Below are 26,198 nucleotides of genomic sequence, written 5' to 3' on the forward strand. Positions count from 1 at the left end.
TGTGATAGAGGGCTGTTAGAAGCCTCGGGGAGGGGCGGAATGGGATACTATGCGCATCCTTTTCCTTAGTGAGCAAGGATGCTCTTTTTTAAAAGGAGTGTTTGGCTGTCTGTTTTCTCTCAAGAACCCTGCCCCTCTGTGCTACTTGACACATCCAGGCCTGGAACAGTCCTCCAGACAATAGTGGCCAACCCTGATGAGATCCCACACTTCAGGAGAGAAGCAAGCTGGACCTCTACCGCTTGTATGGTCTCTCAGCAAGGCAGCCTGCTGCTGCCTCCTGCCAGTGCTCCACGTGGGAGCACTGCCCAGAGCCCGTGTCAGGAGGCAGGCAACGGTAAAGATGGTGGCTGCTCTTTTGCTGTTCTGCTTTACATCAAGATGAATCCATGCGTGGATTTCCTTCGGGACGTTGTCCAAATGTGTGCCTTCTAAGAGATTCAATGAACAAGGATAGTTATGAGGGAAGCAATCTGTTATTACACCTTCCCATCTCAGATTTTAGGGAGAGTGGTTGAAAGTTAAATACATGGCACTTTCAACAGCTATTTTCTAAAGTAATAAAGCCCTTTAGTGTGGTTTAAATATTGGAAACTTTAATACTGAAGTAGAGTGAGAAACTCTTGTACAGCCTTTAAAAGAATTGCTTTGCACCCTGAGGGACAGCCAGGGCTACTGTCCTCCCTTCTGGTGGGTAGGAAGGCATGCTAGCTAGGATGCTCAAAATAGAATATTAATAGCTTCCTGAAAGGCTGGCAGACCTCTCTACTTGGTAAGTGGCACACTCACCCATGTAGGCAATGGCTCAGGCCGAAGACTAAAAGTAAGTGCACAAAAGGTACATTGGACATTGTTTAAGAGAACCGAGAAAAGCATCACTTCTGCTATCCCAGAAAAACGAAAGTACCATAATGCTGCAGTAGAAACAATCCACTGTTCACTCACCTATAGAAAGTTCTAGAAAGATCTACTGAGGTGGTGGTGCCTGAACAATTATCAATATTGGGATCGGCAGACACAGAGCCTCTGAAGGATGGAGGTATTAAAGTGTACAAACCACACAGGAGCCACACCTTTTGAAGAGACAATGCTTTATGATTCCAAATGCCACACCTGTGTGCTGACCAGGAAACACTAGCTGGAACAGACACTGCCTGTTCACTGCGGCCTGTCTCAGAGCCTTTCATGAAGACCGAGGTGCACAGCAGGAAAGGCCCACAACAGCCTTCTCAACTGTTCAGTGCAGAAATTCTTCTGAGCAGAACACGCCTAACAGGAAGGTCCTGCTCCATGAACACACTGCATGAAATCTGCTCTGGATTTTGCTTACAGACTCGGTTTCAACAGCCAATGTTCCTGAGAAGTGAATCCCAGAGACTCTGACCCCAGCTGCCTTAGATGTTAAGGTAGGGCTTAAGTGATCGCAAAGTTCACTGTCTTCAAGAGCTGAAATAGGGAGGGAGATGATTAATTAGTGTGTGTGCAGCAAAGGCTCCAAATCTGAGTCCTCCAATGAAGGAAGCGGTCCTTGGACAACGGAACTTGACTCCATCCTGACTCCATCCACCTGCCGCATCGCCTGAGTTCAGCTCCACCTGTCTAGTCCATTGATTCTTAGGCAAAGAGGTTAGTCATAGAAGTTAGGAAGGTTTTTCTCTAAAAACCTCTTTATTGCTACAAGAAAGCCCCAACATTCAGCTCTTCAGGAGGGACGTATAGTGTTCTCTTCCTTGTAACAGACTCTGGGGGTCTGAAACACAGCATTGGTGAGCCTTTAGCCTCCAGCTGAGTGTAGGCAGGGACTAACTTATGGCAAATCATGTCAAGGAGCATTCAACATCAGGCCCTGGAAGAGGACGCAAGGCCCACACATCTGAAGGGTGAGATCTGACAGCTAGAGGAGTTTCGATCTCCAGAAAAGACAAGGCAACAGACCATAGTCACTCACTAACCCACACTAAGGAGGGGAGGAAGCCTCCCCTCTGGGATGCAGGTGTTCATGTGTGCAGTGAACAGAGGTACCAAAGGGACAATAGCCACCAAACCCAGAAAAAGAGACATCACTTAACATCAAAGAGACAACATATTAACAAGCTGGACTTGGTGAGAAAATTTATACACACATTACTCAAATATGAAACAAAACTCAAGGGGCTTCTCAATAAAGAGAGATCATATCTGTTGTAAGGCATGTTCCTAGGATAGGATAAACGAGACCAGACATCAACTCACTGACCCGCCCTGGAGTCAGGCTGCCTAGGGTCAAATCTTACTAGCCATGTAACTTAGGTCCAAGTCATTCAATCCTTCTGTGCCTCCACCTCCTCCCCGTCAAGTGGGATTAACAGAACCCATTGTGTAAGGCTGTACCAGAGCATGGGTTTGTACGTACAGTACTTAGGAGGATGTTACTTTCATACCTTCTGGGTCTGACTCTCTATGGGTAAGACTCATGGTCAGTGCTGAGGATTACAGACAGACTAAGTGGTCTAGCTCTCAGTCAAGTGAGAACCTGGGGGCTTTAAAACCAGGTCTTTCATCATCCAGAGACTGCCTCACCTGGGGATCCATCCCATATGCAGCCACTAAACCCACACACTATTGCTGATGTCAAGCAGTGCTTACTGGCAGGAACCTGATATGGATGCCTCCTCAGAGACTCTGCCAGACCCATACTGATACAGAGGAGGATACTTGCAGCCAACTATCAGACTGCACATGGGGATCCCAATGAAGGAGCTAGAGAAAGGACTGAAGGAGCTGAAAGGGTCTGCAACCCCATGGGAAGAACAAAATGATCAACTAACCAAACCCATCACAGCTCCCAGGGACTAAAACACCAACCAATGAGTTCGCACTCATTGGCCCCAGGTGCATATGCAGCAGAAGACAGCATTGTCTGGCATCAGTGAGAGGAGAGGCCTTTGGTCCAGCGAACGCTTGTTTTCCCAGTGTAGGGCAATGCCAATGTGCTGAGGTGGGAGAGGATGGTTGGGAGAGGGAGCACCTTCATGAAGGTAAGGGGAGGGGATGGGAATAACATCTGAAATGTAAATGCAGAGAGTATCTAAAAAAGTAAAATTTTCATATATATATATATATATATATATATATATATATATATATAGTTTAGGGGCAAAGGCAACTTCGGTAGGATATTCTATTCATATGGCCTCGAAGTAACACAATTTTGAGGGGAACAATGTTAGTTTGGACATTTTGTGTATTCTTCTAATTTTATTAGTATTTTATGAAAATCTAGTTTGATTGCTTGTGGTGGCTCTGTCTCCCCACAGATAAAATAAGGGAACTATGTCTGGAGTAGTTTATTATAGTTTTCATCACTTCTATCGAATTTACTTACTGACATTTTCATACATGGACAAAGTACATTCTCATTACTAACACCTCCCCCACTGTAACCCTCTGTCTCTGCTGTCTCCCATGCTACCTCCTACGAGGGCCTCTCCTCCGCCCATCTTTTTTGTTTGATTTTGTGACCCTCTGAGTTTAACCAGGGCCATTTGTGTGGGTGTGAGTGTGGAAATACCCACTGGAGTCTGACGGGCTCACCAGTGGGTAAATGGGAAGACGACTTCCCCAGCATCAATTGGTAGCAAGCAGTTTACCAGGAAGCGTGCGGCCTTGTGTAACCCTCTGTAAAAAAACAAAAACAAAAAACCCAGGTCTTTCCTCAAGCCTGTGTCCTCGTCCACCTAAATCATGCTGCTTTATATATATGTGAATATATACGTACGTATACATACACACATACATACACACACAATGTTTTTACCCAGTGCATACATCAAAGCACCAAACAGAACCATTACCCACTCGACCACTGTCTTCCCATTGGGTTCAGACAGTAATACTTAGCTAGAAACACAAAGAACATGGAGATGGTTGTGGAGGCTGCCCTGGGGGCTGGGGTGAGGACTGGGACTGTTTGCTGTAGATACTAGGATCACATAATTGCTGTCAAACGATAGGTGTAATTTCCTTACAGCACAAGGACACAGCATTGGAAGCAAAGCTTCCTAAAGCAACAAATACCCCTGGTGACCAGCTTATTTAAACGTGAGAGTCCTGTATGATCAACACCTAAACAGAAGCTATGTGGATCATATACTCTCTGTGGTAGCACGGCCCAGGAAGACACTCAATACTTTATTATTCTAAAAGCAGTACTAACTTAATTACTAAACATGGGTATCATTTAAAAGCTCTCTTACAAACATCTAAAACTGTTAAGAACATTCAGGAAGTAGCCAGTGCAAGGTATGGATTCCTAGGCTGTTTTACTTTAAAACATTACGGTTGTGGTCTTATAAAAGGTTTACTCCCGTTAAAAGACATGAGACCACTCTCTATGCTGGGGTGCAGGGAATCAGAAAACAGCCAGGGGAGGGAGACTAGGCCCGGCTGCCAAGGCGAGGTGCAGTCCCAGCCACACTGACACCCTACACTGAACTCCAACTCTCTAGGACAGGCAGCTTTGTAGGCACCTGGCCTACTATGCCAAGAATAACTACCAGAAATGCTTAATTTGTATCAACTCATGAAATTAGGGCTTATTTTTACTTTTAGACAGGGTCACATATATCCCAGGTCAGCTTCAAACTCACTGTGACCAGGACGACGGTGAGTTCCCCACCTGCCCAGCTTTACCTTCCAAGTGGGAGGATGACTGCCACACACCTGACTCTCCCTGGCCTTTGAGGGCCGCTCTGAAAGCGCGTTTAGTGCCATAACCAAGTGTGTTGTATTTTTAAAGCCATCTCCTCAGGACTACTGTTATTCAGCCAGTTAATATTCATTATTTAGGCATCTGTCACTTCAAGATACATCTTAAGCTCAAACGACAATAAAACAAATGTCTAAACTCTTGTGAACTCTTGATGCTTCTGACTTAGCCACACAAGCATCCTATATTAAACTCTAACTCCATAAAACTGTGGTGTTTGAAAGATTTGTGTGTGTTTGTCTGAGTGTGTCTGAGTACTGTCCGTGGAGGCTGGTAGGGGATGTCAGATCTCTCAGAGTTGGAGTTACGGTGGCTGTGAGCTGCCATCTGGGTGTTGGGAACCAAACCCAGGTCCTCAAAAGAGCAAAGGTGCTCGTCCGTCACTCACGGCTGAGCCATCTCTCCAGCCCCTGTGCTTGTATTAATCAGTTCATGATCTTGAAATAAATTCCATCACCAGATATATAATACAGATGAACTCATCATTGAGTACAAATCAATTCATCCCGTAATTTACATTATCCCTTAAAAGTTACCTTATGTATGTATAGTTCAGCAAAGTGGAAAAAGTACGATAAATGCCTAGCAATTAATTAAGCCATGTTGGGGCCGGAGAGATGACTCAGCAGTTAAGAGCACTGACCGCTCTTCCAGAGGTCCCGAGTTCGATTCCCAGCAACCATATGGTGGGTGGCTCACAACCATCTGTAAGGGGATCTGATGCCCTCTTCAGCTCTGTGCAGACAGGGCACTCACATATGTTAAATAAATAAGTAAATCTTAAAAAAAAAAAAAAAAAAGCCATGTTCACAAAAGTGTATCAACCCTCTAAAAAATCATGACTACAAAATTGTAAAGCGTCCTGAGCTCAGACGCTGGCATGTTTGCTGACGTCTGGGTCCTCAGTTTCTCAGGAGAGCACACACTGTTGTTAAAACACTAAGAATGAAAAAGCCCAGGTGGATCACACCCAAGTAGATCTCTGGATTTGCAGGTGGATCTCAGGAATGCCTGCAGTGACTTGTAAAGGGATCATCTCAGTGGACACAGCAGCTCCACCCAGGAATGCAGCTCCTAGGCCTAGCCATATGCCTGTCAGTCTTTAGAAAGTTCTGTGTATCGTGAGATATGACAGAAGGCCTGAAACACGTCACGTGCAGTTTAGGTGGTGTCAGGAGAGTCCTGGGTTGCCCCGTGGAGTTAGGAGAGAGAATCCCCTACACTGCAAGGTGGACCAACTGGAGCTGACTGGAAAAACAATGCTTTACTCAGTAGGGGGAGCTCTTTCCTTAAAAATGCAATTTAGACAATTATTAATAGCAAAGGTGCCCGCCCACAAATCACTTAGAACAGAAGCAGCACTCACTCCGACATCCTGCCCCAAATATAGCTGGAGTCATGGTCTTCCTAAGTAATGTCTTCCTCACCTGGCCGGAATCCTGAAGCCGTTCATAAATGTCAGTTTCTTCTCACTTTTGCAAAAGCTGTGACTTAGCAGGACCAAGATGCTTTGGCTTTGTTTGGCAGGGTTTGACTCACAACTTCCAAACGTCCCGTTGTAACCACTTTCTAGTTTTAAAGACCAGCGGGTGCTGGGTGACAGTGTGACAGAAACTATTATTCCCACTAAACTGACAGCAACTCTTCTGTGAGCACTCACGGCAGCCAATCCTTTGGTCAGGACCAGGAATCTCAATGAACTATCAATTAGGCTGATAATGGAAGATACAGTTCAAATGGAAACAAGAGAAACCACTTGGCAGTGGATGAAACTTGGGTTTTCCTAACGCGATGGATGGAAGGAAGAACAAAGGGGAACCCTAGGACTAGTGTCTGAGCTCCCTTCATGCCCTCGGGGCAGGGCATTTGGTTTTTTTAATTATTTATCTGTAAACTTTTTATTCAAATCATTCCTTTGACGGAGAGTGTTTTGCCTGCAGTGTGCACCGTGAGTGTGCTTGAGTACCTGAGGAGGCCAGAGGAGGCTACTGGAGCTACCGTCAACTGGACTGGAGTGAATCAGGCCTGCACTCTGTAAGAGAAGGAGCCATCGCTCTAGACCCCCACAGCGCCACCCCTATGCAGTCTTTTTAACAACCTATAGGCTCGTGTTTCCAAGGCCCTAGGGTCAGTCACCCCATAACTTGGTGAAACTGTCCCAGACACCAGCCTCAGGCCCCTCAGGCCACAGACCCTCCTCCAGCCTCCCTCAGCACCCGCCAGTCCGGAGCTCCAGGTTTTGAATGAGGACAGAAGTGGGTTTCAACCTTATTATCGTTGGCTTAGTAGAACTGCTGGCACAAGGGAAGGACTAGGCAGGTACAAGCTGAATAGAGAGTGGACTGTCCTTCTCTTTAGGCTGGGTCTACCTGAAGGCAAGAATCGTCTTACTCAGCTTTCCGGCTACAGAGCACTGACAGAACTCCTGGGATTCGCAGATGCCGCGAGAAAAAAAATAAATAAAGCCCTTCCAGCAGGAGCCTCCAAACCAAAAAGATCCCGGTATGGTGAGAGTTTCTCTGAGGCCTTGGTGGAAACATCTGCCATGCCACTCAGATGCTACTCCTGTGGCTTAAAGACAAGATCATTTGTCCTTAGTGAAGAGGGCTTTCCCATTGCTTGAAACTTGCCCATGTGATCTAGTTAATTTGATTTTCCTGAGGTTAGTGAGAAAACATAGCCCTGAGTAATATCCTAGAGTCTGTGTCTAGGAGGCAGGCAGCTGTGCCTTATCAGCAAAGCAACCTGGGAAGCAATGGGGAACTAAGCCAGCCAGGGAGTGGTGTCCAGGGATGGCAAGGGCCAGAACTGGGAGCCCAGACATCGGGGTAAGGGCTGGCAGGAAGTATAAGAACCAAGAAGGTAAGCTGTGCTGTTTGCACATAGTAACTTTGTAATATACTCTCATGTCCATTAGCCTCCTGATACCTCATCCCACTGGCCCTCTTCCTATCAAATAAGTCCTTTTTCTACTTTGGGGCCCATGTGTGTGACACTCAGACAGAAAGACAGACAGACACACTATTCTACAGATAAGAGAAAAATATGTCATATTTATCTGAGTCTGGCTTATTTTGTTTAACATCTGCCCATTTTCCTGCAAACAGCATGGTTTTGTTTTCCTGTGTCTAAACAAACTGCCTGTGTATCCTCACAGCACATTTTCTTTACCTAGTCATCTGCTGACAGATCTAAGCCGATGTATACCTTGCAGAGTGTGAAGATAAGTCTGCTGTAATCTGACTTAAGATTCTCTAGGAATCTACTGGGGGAGGTACAGCTGGATCACACAGGAATTCTACATGTGTTTTTCTAAGGATCCTCCACACTGACTTCCACAGTGGTTACACCAGTTAACATTCCTACTAGCAGGCTACAGCCCCCATCCTCAGCAGCAGGTGCGTGCTTTCCAGAGGGCAGGAATCTCAAAGCAGTCTTTCCCTTTTTGGTTTTTAAGACAGTGTCTTATGTAGCTAAGGCTGGCCTTGAACACCTATGTAAGTGAGGATGACCTAACCTTCCTCCCCCTAAACTTCCCTATGCTGGGATCACACCATACAGTACCATACCCAGCACAATGGAGTTCTGCTTCACACTTCTCCAATGGTCAAGGGTGCTGACATTTTCCCACGTTCACCATGTTTATTTGCTGGTCATTTGTACTTCTTTTGGGAGTCGCCTATTCATCTGCTCAACTATTGCCTGGGTCATTTTTATGGGTTTTATTCTTTGTGTAGACTGGGTATTACTGTCAGGTGAGCAGCTGGTACACATGAAGGGCGGAGCTTTTCTAACTCTTGCCATTTTCTCCTGAGCCACTGCAGACTGTTCAGAAAGTCCTTGTCTATGCTGACAGCTTACAGTAATTAAGTCCCACATTAAGGTCTTTGATTAACTTTGAACTGATTTTGTACAGGGTGAAAGACAGGGACTGAGTTTCATTCTGAGTGTGGATTTAAGTTCTCCCAGCACCATTCTGAAAAAGCCATCTTAGATTAAGACCCACACTCAGGTGGCTGCACCCGTGGCTCATTTCCTGGTCCTCTCTTCCATCCTTAGACACACACCTCTTCTCACTACAACAGTGGTGCATTTATTTCTGCAGTTTTCAAGTTTATTCCAAGACATGCAAGACAGGCGAAGATACACAGTAAAGGTTAGATTAAAAAAAGCACGTGATGAAAATATTATGACTTAAGCGCAAGACTTGTCCGTTCTGGTGGTTACTCCGAGTCGGTAAGACAGAATGCACTTTGGAGGTGGGGTGTCCTCTATGGTCTGACACTTGCTTACCCAGCTCTACAAAAGAAACCATGACCAAAGTCAAAGAATAAACTAGTGTTTGGGCAGGAGTCCCAGGAGAGGAAGAAGACAAGCTAGGATGATTTAGCAGGATTCTGTCTCAAAACAGAACAACCAAGTAGAACCTGCATATCATATTAGCTCCGTTCTTACACTGTCCATCCAGAAAACTGTCCGTGAACAAGAGAGAAAGCTAGAGACAGAATTTCTATATGTCTCAGACTGGCTTTCTGAGCGCTTACTGAGACTGATACGTTTACCCATTTCTGCAGTACTCATATACCACCTACTAGGTGCCACCTCTGCTCCTACGATAGCCGACTGTTTCCACAGACAGGCCGAGCAAGCTGCAGCGTGGACACAGACGGTGTCTGAACACGATAATGTGAAAGGACAATGAGGATCACAGAACAAAGGACTGAAGTATTAAAGCATATGCCTTCACTACGTTCTAACACACGTCCAAGAAAACAAGGAAGAAACAAGCAGAACAAAGCCACGTGACTAGAACACAGAGATGCGTCTGGGCACACCAAGAACCCTTTTCATTAAGATGCCTGTGAGGTGGGGAGTTTGTGTCGTCACTGCTGTGTTCCTAGACTCTGGCATGGCCCATCCTTAAATAAAGAAAGAATGCTCTTGTCTGCATGTGCACCTACATGCCAGAAGAGGGCACCAGATCCCTTCACAGATGGTCATGCCTCAACCTGTGGTTGCTGGGAACTGAACTCAGGGCCTCAGAAAGAACAGCCCGTGTTCTTAACCGCTGAGCCATCTCACCAGCCCACTCTTGATGAATCTGCTGAGCTGGTGTTGCGTTACACCTCGAGCTACAATAATTTAGACAGGAAAACTCCTATGCACACACTTGATGTCGTTACCATGGCAAATAGATGCTTCCTTCTAACTCCCAGTCAAGCCCCGCCTAAACTACCTCTTGGAGGAACAAGTCAGAAAAGCATGCTACTTAACAAAACTCTTTACTCCAAAACCCTGTGAAGGTCTGTCCTTCCTGTCTTAAGACAGAAACCAACCTAACAGCCCCCAAATACTTGGTCTTTGCAAACTATCTGGCTTCACCTCTCTCCAGCCTCCCTCCTCCCCAGGCTTGCCTAGAGCCAGCCTGTGCTTTACCTGCCCTCTGTCCCCCACTGAAGTACAGCAGCTACCACTCCATCAGCTGCTTTGTCTTGGGACAGTCACCACCATCCCCTGTGGCCCTCCTGTGCTACCAACCATCTGCTTTCTGGGAAAGTCCTCTTCGCGGCCTCTCCTGTGTCCCTCACTTGGCAACACCCCAGATCCTCTGCAGGGTCCCCTCTGCTCTCTTTCAGGAAGTGCTGGCCTTGGGAGCAACCAGATGTTTCCCTGCCGCCCTTTCGGAGGTACCGACATGAGTCTGGGCCTACCTATCAAGGAAACAGTCCTGAAGGCAAATTCTATGAGTGCAGCGAGATAGGAGATCAACTTTACACAAGTTTCTCTTCTCCAGGAGTTTCAGATGCAGCACACCCAGGACACTGCCATCTTCTAGGGGAGGACTTTCTGCGTGAGAAGAGCAACTAGAAAGCCAGCATCACACCAAGTGGACCTCCAGAGCTCCGGCTCTGACTTGGGGAATGTTTTAGTTTCTGGCACGGCGGCATACACACACAGCACCCTGCCAATCATGCACTGAGTTAAGGCAGCCAGTGCAAAGACATGACCCATGCTGAAGAAAATAAAACAGCGCAACAGGGGAGACTCAGGCTGAAAACGCACCTTCCCGTAAGACTTGGTCTTATCTGGGTACCCTCTCCACAGTTAAAACTCTGAGGTATCTCCTTTGTAGGGACAGCGGGGACTGAGTTCAGAGCCGCAAAGGGCTTTTTTAATTATTGAAGATACCCACTGAACACTTGGCAGACAGGCACACATTAACTTACTTCCCCAATGGAACAAATCTCAGCAAGAGAATAAGCCCTGAGTTTTTTGAGGGCGGAACTCTATACGGGCTGTAGTCTTCGATGCTATCTTCAGTGTGAGGAGTTAAGAGACTTGACCAGCAATTCAAATGTACCAAAAGGGAAAAAAACAATCCTCGTCTGAAATGAGTTTAAAATGGAAACTGCTGAAGGAGAAAACTAGCTTTCTTCCCGTAGCCCAAGCTGTGTTGGAGCTGGTTCATTAAGAGGTGACATTCCAAGTGTGCGAGGAACTGGGACGCCTGGGGAGTGTGCACAGGTCACTGGGTCACGGGCAGAGAGAAGGTTCAGGCCCTGAGCTGCTGCTCGTCCCTTTCCCACCCAACCTCCTGAATTATTCCCATCTGTGACCCAGAATGATCCCTATGAGAGTCCAAGTTTGGGCAAGCTCTCAGGACAAGGTAAAGTGCTCCACAGGTGTGAACAATTACCTTTAATGAACGTGTACACCCACACATCTCTCATTCTGCTGGCAAAAAAACCCCAAAAACCAATCAAACAAAGAAACCAAAACAACCTCCCAAAACCCTGAGGGTGTAATAAGGAAATTTAACCACGTCTGGAGTCTAGTGTCTTGCACATCACAGTGAACACATTTAAACCTAAAACTGTTTAGATTTACCGGAATCTGAGTGCACAGCCGTGTGTGGATGTGGGAACATCTGTGCCCTATACACACGTGGATGCTAGAGGACTACTTCCTGTGTTGGTCCTCACCTTCTGCCTTACTTGAGACTAGGCCTATCTCTTCTTGTCCCTGCAGAAAACAGATGAGGAGGCCCAGGGGCCTCTAGGGAGTGCTTCCTCTCTCCTCTCAAGGCTAATTCCCTAGAAAGAGGGTTTGGAGTTCACTGGCTCCGCCTCACCTTCAGCTCTAGCCTATGGCTGCTTCCTCACCCAGGGCTGCTGTGCCTGCTCAATGCCCTTCTGAGCAAGACTTGTTTATGAGGACAGTTATGGGATGGGAGCCCTGGGGCCTGGGAGGGCTCCTTGCTTCAGCTGCAGCCCAGGCCTGGGCTACACAGGCACCATGCAACCTCACTTCCCATATATTAAGAAAAACTCCAAAATGCTACTGTGTTGTTGGAGATGACGAAAACCACAGGAGCTAGAAGGCCCAAACCCCAGTTCCAGGTAGGAATCCCAGCTGACAGAAGGCTGTGTATGAGCGGGCAGTCTCTGAACTCAGTTCACAGAGAACCAAAGAGAGAGCAAGACTCATGAAAAAGCCAAGATTTCTGAAACAATTTTAATTATCTAAGTGTTTTATATGTATAAAAAGACTGACTTATATGACTGCCTAAGTATTGGGAAAAAGAATGGATTAATATTTAAAGCAGAATCCTAAGCTGAAACCCTTTAAAAGTCATGCAAATAGAAGCATTGATGCTTCTTATTAGTGGACTAAAATAAGCAAGCAAGCAAGCAAACAAACAAACAAACAAACAAAAAAAAAACCAAAAAAAAAAAAAAAAAAAAAACCAAGAAGCAAGCAAACAAAAATTAGCATCAAAATTGGCAAAAACAAAACAAAACAAACAAACAAACAAACAAAAAAAACCAGCAGCCAGCTTTGGGCTAATTTTGTGATTTAAAACACTTCTGATCATTATAAAATTGACTCATGTGCTCTAAATACACACAAAAAGAAATAGCTGGGGCAGAGAACCCAATGTACAAGAACAGAGAGTTTAGAGTAGGTAATCCCAAGCATTCAAAGGCAAAACCAAAAGGCCGGTAACATGGCATGACAAATGTAAACCATACAACGCCTCCACCTCCTGAACAGTAGGCTGCAGGCTAGGCCCCATGTCCAAGTTCATGTGATGTTAGGGATGGAACCAGGGCTTTAGGAACACCAGAGAATACTACCAACTCAACTACATCCCCAGCCCTAAAAGTTTTCTGCTCACTTACTTGTTTGTATTAAGTAAGATCTGTGACATCTAGCATTTGGGTAACCCATCAACAGGTATACATGTATACTGCATTATACTGTACAACAAAATTCTGGATGTGTTTCTTACCAAGTTGCTGAATTCAGAGAGAAGCTGACTTCAGACACTAATGACTTTGTATCAACAAAGCATGGCTCAGGAAGGAGGTAGAAGAAAAAGTAACAAGTTCTTGAGCATAACTTTTTCTTTCTGATGCCAAAACTGTCTTTTGGGCCTATGCCCCTGAGGGAAGGCTTTGTTCCCAGGTCTTTGGCACCAACCCACTCGGGATGGAGGAGTGTCCCACTGTCCACTGGAGACTGCAGGACAAGCCCAGTGTCTCACTGTCCCTCTGCCTCACCTAGTGACAGACCCTACCGCCAGCCATCACAATCTGCCACAAAGGTTCAAATGGTGCCTGGGTAATCAGTCTGTAACAACCGTTCTGCCCCACCTGCTGAGAAGACACAGCAAGGCCTCAGACATCTCAATATCTGACTGCAACACTGCAACTGAGGAGCAGGCAACTGCTCCTCACCACCTCTCCCACACACTGCTGACGGTGAGCTGTGAGCAGCCATGGGTGAGGTCTGTATGAACTCCATCAAGCTGGGGTCAGCAGAAGGTCACTATGAGGTCTAGCCCACTCCCACTCGGTGAGACTTACTCCAGACCTAACTCAATGCCAGCATTTTTTGGAGTTTGAAAACAAAGCCATCAGATGCTGAAGAAAAGCGAAAGGAGTCAAGTTGAACTTGTGCTTTTCCAGAAACTCCCACTTCTTTCTGTCCAAATGATGCAGATCCCAGGACACAACTGTGAACTTTTGAAATTAGAAACTGCCACCAAGTAACACATTTTTAAAGTTTTAACTAAGCAGCTGCCACCACGTGTGGGCTTAGGAACCAGCCTTCTAAGACACCAGCTGAAGGGCTGCTCCTCACTGGTGGATGCCCCTTTGTAGAACTGACTCTGAGCTAAAAAGGAAGCAGTGAAGTTACCAGGAAGTAGGTGTATAGCTACTGTCAGGCCTGCTTCCTAACTAGCTGCTGCCTGCTGAACAAATTCTACTTTTTCCTCATTTCTTTTCTCTACTTTGCAAAAGAACACTGTCCTCACGGTTGTAAACTTTCTTAAAAACATTTCCTCAGTACTTAATGTTACTTCATACATGGTAGTTTCTTTATCACACCCCTCCCCCGCTGTGTGCATGCATGTGCACGTGTTGAGACAGGACCTCTCACTATGTCCCTCAGGCTAGCCTGGACTCTCCTTCAGCCTCCTGATCTGGGATCATAGGTGCACGCGGCCATGTTTAGCCTTCCCTGCTCCTCTCTGTCTCTTCCCCAGTGGTATTTGGTTCAGAAATCACAAGAGTTTATAAATTAAAAAAAGTACTTTCAATAAATTTAGCCACAAAAATAACTTTCAAAATTAAATCTCAGAAAGGAACAAGAACTTAAGACAAACAGGGGTCTATAAACCAAACACTTAACTTCACAGTGCTGAGAGCGCTGGTCGCTATAGTGACCTATGTGCACCAGGAAGTGGGTCACTCGGCACACTCAAGAGGAGGAGTTTCGCCTGAGCTGGGCAGGGCAGTCTGAGTCTGTACGCTGTGGCTCTAAGTGGCCTCAGAGGCTCCCTGCCACATCCTGGGTCTACTTTGAAACTGCACTTGTACATGAGCAGTACAGGGTAGGGGTGTCAAGGACCTCAGCCTCCCAAGCCAGACTGTCAGCTATTTTAACCTGCATCACAGAATTTAAAAGCTGCACTTTTCCTATTTTTTTTTTTTTTTTTTTTGCATAAAAAAAAAATCTTTCAAAATAGTGAGGGGAAATAAATCTCTAACAAGATGATCACTATGTAATCAGAGGTCCTTGCTAAAACCAAGAGTGGCTTTCAAGGCCACGCACAGGGCATCAAAGCTAATGCTAAACGTTAAAGGGACTCCTGAGAAGTCCATTTTGGAGCTGAGACTCACGAGTGGCATTCATTCCCAGGGGCCTGAAGGCAACAGGTAGCTGGCAGGCCTGGCTCCGGCTCGCACCGCCTCCTTTGAGCCGCTGACCCACTTCCTGGTGCAGCATGCGTGGTTAACCATCCACTGACAAAGGCTTTTTATTTAGTTCTAAGTGCTGAGACCCAAGGTGGAACAAAACCCTCCCAGAGATCTCTCGCTCTCCAGCTGGCCAGAGCCAAGGTCCCGGTCCTAGGTGTCTGAGCTCCACCTGCATCCTATCTTCACTCAGGTGCAGCTGCCTGAGCTACACAGGACAGGTGACGTCTAGGGCTCTGTACTATCTACCCACTCAGTCCACTGATTCTCTTGAAAGCCCCTTGCGAGTGTCCCACTGCTTAGAATGCTTCAGGAGTTAGTAGCATGTCCCTGAGCCAGGTGATGTCTGCAGCACACCCTCAGGGGACAGCTGACTTCCTCCCCACTGTGTCCTCAGCACCCTGATGTCCAGCTCACAGCAGATACTCAAAGTTATTGGAGGCACGGTGTCTCGTAATCAGGAGTGGTGACTCACATGGATCATTCGTGTTAACACACTCACTACACTGCCCTCCTGTTCCTCTAAGAACACCACTCCAGGTTCCTGGAGAGGGGCTGTGGAGGCCTGGCAGCTGACACAAACCTGCCACAGACGTGCTCAGGCCCAGCCAGGCTCTCTGAAGCATTTGAGCCTATTTGTCTGACCCGTGATGGCCTTGGATTAGTCTCAAGGGCAGTCTCGGCTCGGTACCAACATTTTTCCCCTGCCACCGCACGTCTGAAATTTTAACACCAGTCAGAACATTTGATTCATTTTACAACGTTTGCTTCAGACACCTCTCTGTCAATACCACTGTGCTGAAGACATGAGCTCAGAAACAATGGTCAAATGAAAACATTTCAAGAGCCTGAATATGGAGAAATTTAGACCGGAGTTCAGCAGTATTTACAGCACAGCGCTGACTGCCACAAATAGACACATTTATTTTTAGTAGAATAACAATAATTCTCTATTTCAAAGAGTAAAGAGTAAATACTTCACTGAGGAGGCATTAAACTGTGAACCATGGGAGGGCAAGTGCTCTGTGTGTGGGGGACTTGGGGGTGACAAAAGGCTGCATCCCAGAGCATCTAAACTGCATTATAGAGACTGGGCTTCTTTTTAAGGATGGAGAAAAGTCTGACAGGGGGCGGACCCTGCGGTGACAGCTGTCGGGGAGAAGAGCAGGCCAGCTCAGGGTGAATGAGGCTGACGATGTGGAAGACAGAATTAAGGGCAGTCTGTAGAGGGTGCCAGCATTTACCCAGGAAGGCATCCTGAGGCCATGGAGGCTGTCCTGTGAGGACTGGAGGGTTGGGAGAACAGAGTTTGGTCCTGACAGAACGGCCCTCTGCCTGGGAGACCTCCCCAGGTGACAGCTGGACACAGAGAGCCATCATGAGTGGGGGCAGTCTCATGGCTGAGTCAGCAGACTCCTTCACGGCTGGCTTTCTAGCTCGCACAAAGCTGGAAATTTGGTGACTCGGGAATGTAGAATTCTCACCCCCACCCTAAGCAAGAAGAGATCAAACTAAGACATGCAAAGCCAAGTGGGAAACTTTTTCTTACCCACCAGCTTGACAAAAATGGAAGATGAAACACAACTGTGGTAATGCACCACTTTGGTAAGACTGGGAAAATGGTCACTGTCACCTACGGTGGAGTGGATGTAAACTGACTGGAGGTTTTACAGGGCAATTTGGATGTGTTATTATATTTTAAAATACACACCCCTTTCACACAACAATTTATGCCAGCATATTCACTTTACAAAGCCAAGGGCACAAATTATATATATATATATATATGACATATATGTATGCATATATGTATCATTTTATTTATTATTTTATTGATGAAGTTTACTTCATCACTGTAATATAAAAAACAGGTGTGCATTTAGCATACTAAAAATTAATGTATAATTTTAGAAGAAGACACAAAACCAAGCCAGGTGTGGTGCCCTTGTTCTGGTCCTGGGAAGCAGAAGCAGAGGGATTCAACACGTTCAGGCAGCCAGTCTTTACACTGAGCTTAAAGCCAACAACTTATGAGATCCTGTGTTCAGCCCCCCCACCCCACAAACCCCTTTCGAGAGTTTCAATAAAGGCTGGGGATCCGGCTCACTGGGCAAGCCCTTGCACAGCATTTAGGACACTCTGGGTCCAACCGTCAGCACCATAAAGAAGAGAATATCCATACTTTCTGGCACATCTTTTTCTGTCTGTTCGTCTGTCTGCTTTCCTCTTTGCAGCCTCTGTACATGTGAAGTGCACTGTATGACTGAGCTGACTTCCCAACTTGTCACATCTTTAAAAAAAAATCTAAGGTCCAATAAAAAAAAAAAAAGCACCAACTGCAATCCTGAAAATCAGCAACATACAGAGCCAGGTAAAATTGTTTTCAGAAGGAAAAGAACAGAAACTGACATACTGTGCTATCTTGGAACACACACACACACAATTAACATTTTGCAAGGGGCTCTCATTAACCCCAAACCTTCAGTGATTTACAGTTTGGTCAACACTGGGTGGGAAGTTGGAACCGAAGGCCTGACCCTTGGAAATTTAGGGAAAAGGCTGTTGGTGGCAGCTTAATACTTATTGTCATTTCAAAGAAACAGCAGGGCTTAACAAGACTCAGACCCCTAAAAAGGGTTTCCCTGCAGAGCGGGTCCACAAGGAGTCTATCTATCGCTAGAAATACAGATATCTACTAGAAATAACCAGCAACATCCACTTTATGAAATTCAAAGAAAACCTCAACTGTTCACTGTCTAGACTGCAGAGCTGCCCACACTCGAGAGCGGCTTATCACCTTAAGCATTAAAATCTGAGAAAATTTCCTTATCACGTGTTACAAGCTGAGATGACCAAAGGAACAACTTTAAATAGGAAGCCATACTTGTTATAAAGCAAAGTGACTTTATGTCTTGATTCCATTCCCTTTGCAGGTCAGGGAAGCTGACGCCCACACCATGATGCTCAAAGGCGTTATGCTCTAACCAGAAAGCACATCTAACTGTCCCAACACCAGGAGACCCTGAATGTACATTCTCACTCCCCTTTCCTGCCTCCCTGCCTCCCTTGGGACAGCCTGCTAATACCTCTGCCACAAAGGAACCTGCCTGCCTCTTGTAATGCCCACACTGTGTACTTTAACTACTGTGGGGAACACCAAATGACCAAGACTGTGACTCTCTAAGTAAATGTCAGTCCTGCACAAATGCCCCAGACGCCTGTAAAATCAAAGGACTTCTCAAATCCACTCTCCCCTGCCCCACCCCCTTTGGCTGCCTGAGGCCTTCTCTCTTAGTTACTAAACTGTGCTCTAGGTAAGGGACCTGCTGGGTTCAGTTACCTCGTGTCTGGTTCCTGTTACATGAGTCCACGGCGCCTGAAATCTCATACAGTGCTTGCCTAGCAAATCTTTTCTTTATGTGAATGTGGCTTCTACTCATCTCCAGTGACTTACCGAGACTATACATCTTAGAAGTATATCTTAAAATTAAACGCCATCCCGAGAACTTGGTGAAATAGCTATGTATCAAGGCCTAACACCCTTATGCATGTACTTATTCCTAAGTGTGCATTCTCAAATACCCAGTAAGTACAGAAAAGTCTTGGGCACTGACAACCAGGCAGTACAGCCACAGGCTCCAGACACGCTGGGCTGACCTACTTATCGGAGGCACCAGGTACTGCTACAAGTCCAGAAACTTTCCAGCCAGCCTATCCAGAACCTGTAGGTTGAGTTTATACTTTTACTGCTCGAGCCCCTCGCAGCTAGGTCATGAACTACATCTGGCCAGAGGGAAGAACACAGGATCCACTTGTCTGAACGTGCATGGTGCTGTCCCTCATGCTGTTCCCACAGACAGCTGTCAATCTGGTCAACGTGCACTGGGGCTGGGTTCCTACCCAGGCACAGACCTGTCCACTCAGGCCGGAGTCTTCTGGGGCCAGCAGTCCGTCAACAAAGTTACATTTAAAATCTCCACAATGTCAACAGGGACACTGCACCACAAAGTCAGACTGGGCAAATGGAAAGTTTCCCTAAGGAAGGGACGAGGGACTAAGATTTCAACAATGAAGCTGCCTTAATATCTGAGGGAGATTCAAGGCAGGAGAACACAGACAGCGCAGGCTGCCAGCAGGAGGCAGAGTTCGGAGTTTGAGGAAAGGAACAAGTGAGCCTGGGGACTAGGGTTAGCCAGGACAGATCCAGGAGGTAGAGGTAGTGAACCCAGGCAGCCAGGGACTGCTGGGGGAACGCTGTAGATTCAGGTGCTCTGTAATTCAGTGAAAACCTTAGAAGTTTTTGGACTTAATAGAATTCTTTAGTTTTTCTGGAGGTACAAAGCTCAGGTTAGGTTTGCATTTAAATGGTTGCTCATGCATATATATAACATGGAAAACAGTTCTGAGGCAAGAGACATGAGGCAAGAGGCTGTTCTCCTGTCTGAGACATGGTGAATCGCTGGCCGAGGGACGTGGCAAATGAGCGGAGAGAACAGGGCTGATGGAGAGGCGGGCAGGTGCCAAGGAGGAGTCCTAGGTCCCATTTCTGCACTTAGTGGGCAAGAACAGGTTAGTACTGGTTTAGGGAAGAATAGCAGTTTGGTTCTGGTGCCTACTGCAGACCAGGAAAACAAACTCCAGAGTTATCCTGAATGGTCAATGTAAGGAGATAGAATAGGGAAAGCTTAGGGCCATCCTGAAGACTTAATTCTAGGGTTTCAAAGGATAGAGACAATCTATCTCCAAGGAAGAACCACTAGAGCCTCGGAGAAAGGTATACCATCTACCCAAGATCCTGTAGATAACAGAGCTCAGTTTCTCAGTGCTTGACAGTTTGCATATGGCTCCAGTTATAATCACATGTAAGTTACTGAAATATGCGAATTATTGTAGCTTTTAAATTACATGTCAGAACATGCTTACTAAATACCAACAAACTTCTGCTCAACACCAAGCAATGTACAAATCATAAAAACCCATGCTGGGAATTACAATTTCTGATCTGGTACTTAGTATGCAGAATGTTGTAAGCTCTGTTTGAAGATGACATCGTAACATATCAGTTAATGATTACTTGTGCTGACCAGAAAGCAAAGCTCTCACCAAAACAATCCAGTCTCTTCCCTCCTCACTCCACCACATCCAGGACAGATAGGCATGCGTGTGACAAACCTATTATCTAAACTACAGGGCAGTATATATTGTACCATGTGCTTCCGGGGACTTCCTGAGTCTTCAAGAGGTCGTCCAATGGCCACAGTAGGAATTCCCAACTGACAGCCATGTACTTTCAACCCGGTTAAGACTTAGAAATTCTGCCTAGCATTGTACACATCTCAGTCTATAATATCAAAGTATCACACCAGCTCAAATGCTGGCGGAACTGAACACCCTTTCCATAGCAAACACACCCGAATTAACTGGGGTGCACCACAGAGCAGCAGAGAGAACAGGCTATCCTGATCATCCTACGCCCTGGAGCACATTTTGCATTTCCTTGCGTTGTTTTCCTATCAGAAGCTGCTTTTATGAATAATAAGGGCTGAGTTTTAAAACCAGTGTTGGCAGACATTGAATTTCCTGCTCCCATACCCTCATTTTAATTTTTTCTTAGAACAGGAAAAAAAAATCATGCCTGAACTTGCAACTTTGTCTCCATCCCTCTTAATAAGAGCAGGCAGAAAGAGTGTGAACCAGGTCTGCATCTGTTTACTTTGCTGAGGCCCAACCCCAGCCTGTACTGAGAGAAGAGAAACAAACAAACAAAACCACAAAACAGAGAAAAGGAGCAAAAACCAAGCCTGCCAGATGCAGGAGGGGAGCAAAGCCACCTTTCCTAGCCACTGACTTACAAGGCGAGCAGTCAGTAACTGGTCTCCGGGAGCTGATGCTGTGTGGTTCAGAGGACTGATTTTGCCCCACCCCCAACCCTGCACTTAACATAGGATCATGAAACGTGTTCACTCTATCATCCACCAATGGAAGCCCAGGCTCTGTACTAGTGACCTTTTCATCAACCAGACCACTGCCTTGCAAAGTTCATCTACACTGAATGAATGAAGTCCAGGACAGTGGGACACTATTCCAACTTCTTCGTTTCCTTTCACTTATGATTTAATATGGCACAAATCTAAGAAACTTTCAACACTAATCATTTATCCTCTTTGCCAATGCAGGGGGACTGGGGGGGAGCATAAATAGTACTTCCTTGTAAAACACTTGTCCCACACAAGGCTGTTAGAGAATGTGTCATATGTGTACAAGCCGGGCAGAGTCCAAGCCCCACCTCTCACAGAGCAACTTCCTTTTGAAAGTTCATCAATTAATTTAATAATTAACTTGAAAACAAAAATAGAAACAGCAAAAGCTAATGAGGAGCTGGCAACAGCAGCAGCTGACCTGGGCCGAATTCTAACTTTTGTCTGTAGCTGAGTGATCGTGGGGGTTTTGTACGTCCAATTAATTTTTACCTCCCAAAACTGAAGTTACCATGCCTGAGAGGGCTGCAGAGGAAATCTGTCCGCTGCACAGAAGGCAAGGAAGCTGACATATTAAAAGCAAACACATCTAAATCCTTATGTTTAGTGATCTAAAGGGTACCTACCAGACTAACGTCCCTGCTTCCGGTGAATCCAGTGAGTCATTTACTTTAATTCTGGTCCTGATGTCTCTCATGATTAAAAATATTTTCAAGTAGTTTTGTGAAGATATTATATGTTTTTAATAGTGCTTATGCTGGCAATCAAACCCAAGGCCTTGCTCATGCTAGGGCAAGCGTTTGTCTACCTCCTGGCTTTACAGGTTCCCTTTACATTCCTCGGCAACTGTAACTTTCAACTAAAGATACAGCAACGATCAGCCCACAGGATGTACATGACACATGGGAAGCACACACGGGTCAGCCCTCCCGTGCCACGCCTTCCTGAAACACAGATTTCCCCTCAGCTCAGGGAAGCACTGGGGGCACAGAATGCAAAGGCAGGATGAACAGCATTTGGACCATCCCTCACAGTCCCTCAGAGTAACCCATTCTCCTCCACTATTGTATCACATCACTTCTTCCTTTGGAACTGACCAACAGGGTCAAGGACAGGGTGGCAGGCTCTGCCGATGCAAGCAACAGAATATCCCTTTCTCTGCACATTTCGAAATCTTCAGGCCCACAAGTCAGCCACCATTTCCACAATGTGCAACACATCACACTTCAAGTGCTACAGAAACACAGATCAACGGGGCTCCTTCCTGTTTGCCTATCTAACAAAATGGAGTCATTATGGTGTATTGGAAATCATATATTAAGGAATGTTGGTTAACCAGTCACTCTTGCCAAGATCAGATATGAAGAGAAACAAAAGCTGGCAACCACTCTGGCTCTGATAGTTCTCTTTCAGAACCTATTTAATAAGGTTAATCTTTTAGAAATACAGTAATTCCCTTACCTAGTTTAAAACACAATCTGGAGAGAAACCCTAAGGACCAGACACAGGAGCTCACCCAGGCTAACTTCTGGGGCCACGGCTATGACTTCAGAGAATCAACTACTGAGAGTTTGGAAAGGCCTTATTTTTTAGGTTTATTATTAATGTTTTCATACCTCCCCTTTAGCAAAGGATCAGTGATTTGTATTTTTAGCCTAACAGCTTCTAAAAGGAAGTGAAACTGAGGCCTATGAGGAAGCAAAGGCGGCTTATGAAATATCTAGTTTTAAACAAAGCTAACATTAACAAGCACAGCATATCTTGCTCTTTCATGGGGCAGCAAATTGATAGTTTGGTTGAAGCTACAAAAATAGGGTAGAGTAATTATATCTGCCAAACTCACAATAGCTTGTTCAATGGAGAGTAACACTGTAATTTTTCTTCAAAGACAGTAAATAGGAAGGAAAAGCCCCTTATTCTGTAGTATGAGGGAAAAAATTCCAAACCCTTGGGCGCCACTTACAGGCACAAACTTTCACTGACTTGAGTTATTTCACTGAAGGAGAGGGCAGACATACAATCTTTGACTCTGTATTTTCTAAACTTTCAATTTCTACATTCAAAATTTAGAAACTGGATTTTAAAAAAGACCAAAAAAAAAAAAAAAAAAAAAAAAAATAGGTCTTCAGACACACGGTGGGGGGGGGGGTGTCTTTGGCTCTCTACTACTATTGAAAAAACACAAAATATCAGTATTAAATCTTCCTTATCACAGAAGGTGAACTACTTGAAAAAGGGGAACACACTGTTCCGCTGAGATTTTATAAGGCTGCCTTATAATCATTTCCTCAAGATTTTAAATGATAAAATAATTAAGTGTCATAACAGGGAACCGAAAACACATGACAATATTTTTGTATAACCTCTTCTTCATGAGGTAAGCTTTATACCAGCAGATTTGAAATGGATTTCAAACCAGTGCTATAAAAACTGGAGGTGGGGGGTGTTAGTATTATTTCAAAAGGACAGATAATCAACGTTTTACAGCAAATGAAATATCACATACAACACTAGAGATGCACCAACAGAATTCTAGCTAACAGTGTTTATTTTACTGCAGCCTTTACAATTACAAACCCTCCTTAAGGAGACAGAGAAGAAAGCGCAAACATTAAGCACTGATTACTCAGGTACTCAATTCTACCTGCCCTGGCCCTCCGATTTCGTGTCTACCGGCAACACTGAAGTTCTATGTATCATTTCTGCAGTTGCTGCTCAGTTGCTATGCCCATAGGTCATTAATTGACTTTATAAATGCTGAAGTGTGCCCGGCTTTATTATGATATAGAAAGAAATCAGATCTCACGGGACTAGATAAAACCAATTCCTCAAAGTTAGTGTTTTCCTTTCATCTGCAGTTGATCTGTAGTAAGAGTTGCCACCTAAGAATTATTCTGGTAAAGTTTTAATCTAATCTGCACAGAAACAGGAAACCCGAGAGGAAGATACGTGTACATGTGCACACAGAAAGCTGCAGTAGGGCTGGCTACTGCCTACCTTCCTCCCCATTCGGCCAGAGCCCAGGAGTCAGCACACTTTTTACTACTGGGGGTGGGGTGGGGGAGGGAAAACGACCTTCAAGTAATAAACGGACCGTGATTTTAAACAATCCAGAGCACAAAACGGGGTCAAGTTACTTTAGATAACTAACCGAAACCAAGGATTCCTACTGTCAGATTCCACACACAATAAAACACTCTCAAACACCCATAATAAACGTCAAGAAATTCCACGGGGCCACTGGGTGACTATCACGAAAACATGACCAGCAACTTCTCCCATCCATCAAGATTTTAAGTTTTTGGGTATTTTCATCAGAATTTTTAAAAGTATCATATACTTAAAAGAGAATTTCCTCTAACCGAAAATTTTTCCAGTAGCCAAAAAAGGGCGAGGCCAAAGAGCCGTTGGTGTAAACTATCTTACGCACATCCTACTTCTGGTGCACCGGAAGACCCCTGCGAGCGAAGCCGCAGCCCCGCACCGTCCCTGTCCCCGCCACGCAGCGGGGCTGCGGGGCGCAGTCCCCGCCGCTTTGAAGCCGAATGGCTGACACATCCGGTCCTGGATCCCACAGCATTCCGCCAAACGCTAACTTCAAAGGCGGACTGAAACTCGCAGCGCCGGGCGCTCTAGCCTCCGAGGTGCGGCAGGCATTCCCGGGGACACGCAGTGAGGGGAGCCACGGAGTCCCCGCAGACCCGGCCGTCCAGCGAGCCCGCAGCGTCCGCCCGCGTCGCTTTGACAGGCATTCCCCGCAGTCCCCGGAATCCCCCGGCCGCCCGGGGCGCGCCGCCTGAGCCCGGCCCGGTACCTGCCCGCGGGCGCGCGTCCCCGTGGGGCCGAGGGGCTCTATCCTGTCACAGCGCGCAGACCCACCGCCGTCACCTTCGCGCTCGCACCCCCCCCAACTCACTGCGCGCCGTGGGGGCTCTCAGGACCCGGCCCCCCGGAGCCCCGCATCTTCGCGGCTTGCACGCCTGTCACATGTCCGCAAACAATAACAAACTCTCCCGCACGTTCCCGTCCGGTCCCCACGCCGTCCCGGGCGCCGCCCGACCTTCAGGGCTCGTGGGCGCGGGGCACCCCCCCACCCCACCCCGCGCGGAGCCCCGGGAGCCGCGCGCCGCGCTCGCTTCATTCATTGCCCGCCCGGCCCGGCCCGCCGCTCACCCGGAGGGGGCCGCTGCAGAGGGCGGCTCGGCCCCCGCGGGGCTCCGGGCGCCGCTGTCCCGCGCGGCCGCCAGCTCGGCAGAGTGGGAGCCGCAGCGACTCGCCGCTCCGGGCGGTGGCGATCCCGCCGCGGGCTGGAAGCCACTCGCTCCTGCAGCCGCGTCCGCGGGCTCCGGCGACGGGGACGTAGATGGGCTGGGCGGCGAGGCGGTGAGGAAGAGCGGCTGCTCCGGCAGCTGGTCCAGCTCCACACTCCTCACTTTGCGCAGCTGCCGGCGCCGCCAGTCCGCGCGCTCGCGACCCGCGCTGCCAGGCTCCCGCAGCAGCCCCGCGCCGGCTGCGGGCGCGCCGCTTCCCTGGAGAGCTCCGCCGCCGCCGCCCGCCTCGGGGCTCGCCGCCGCGGCGCCCGGGAATCCCGACGACGAGGCGCGATCGCCCGCCGCCGCCGCCATTTTCTCTCGCGGGCTACATTCGCTCGTGCCTGCGGGGGAGGGAGGGGGCGGGGAGAGCGCGGAGGGCGGGCGGAGCGGCGGGCGCGCGCGGCGCCGAGTGCGCGGGCGGGCGCGGGACCGCGCCTCCCGGCTCGGGAGCGCGGAGCGGCGGGCGCGCGGCGCAGGTGGGAGGGCAGGGGCTCTGCGGGGGCCGCGCGGGGCGCTGTGCGCTGCAGCCGGGCAGCCGCCAGGTAGTGCGGGGCGGGGCAGCGGCTCGGCCGGAGCTCGCCCACCCTAGAGCAAGCAGTGATTAGGGCGTGAGTCCCTGGTGCTGGAAGGGGACGGGAGCCGGAGGAGGACTCACGGTCTGTCACTTCACGCGCTTAGTAGCGGGAGCTGCCCCCCCCCCCCGCGCGCGCACCGGCAGGGCCGGCGTCCGAGGCGCAGGTGGCGCCCGGGACGGTCGCCTGCTGCAGACGGACGCGAAGCCTTTTCTTAGGAAAGCAGATCTCTTGTCCCGCCCTCGAGTCACAAATAACACTACTTCAGATTTCCTGTGCTACCTTGTGCACATCTGAAACCGCTGGTTTGGGACACCGTCCCT

The 26,198-nt window shown here is 47.4% G+C and overlaps 1 protein-coding gene across 1 annotated transcript in view; it reads right to left on the reverse strand.

The window, feature by feature from the left end:
- Positions 1-25,630, reverse strand: part of MAP3K1 (mitogen-activated protein kinase kinase kinase 1) — a 58,556-nt gene extending 32,926 nt beyond the window's left edge. The window contains exon 1 of the mRNA XM_080933796.1: positions 25,164-25,630. Coding sequence (XP_080789922.1) covers positions 25,164-25,615 — 452 coding nt within the window. The 5' untranslated portion in view covers positions 25,616-25,630. The remainder of the gene's footprint in view (positions 1-25,163) is intronic.
- Between the last annotated feature and the right edge of the window lie 568 nt (positions 25,631-26,198).

Source organism: Micromys minutus (assembly GCF_963924665.1).
Source record: "Micromys minutus genome assembly, chromosome: 20".
Taxonomy (NCBI): Eukaryota; Metazoa; Chordata; class Mammalia; order Rodentia; family Muridae; genus Micromys; species Micromys minutus.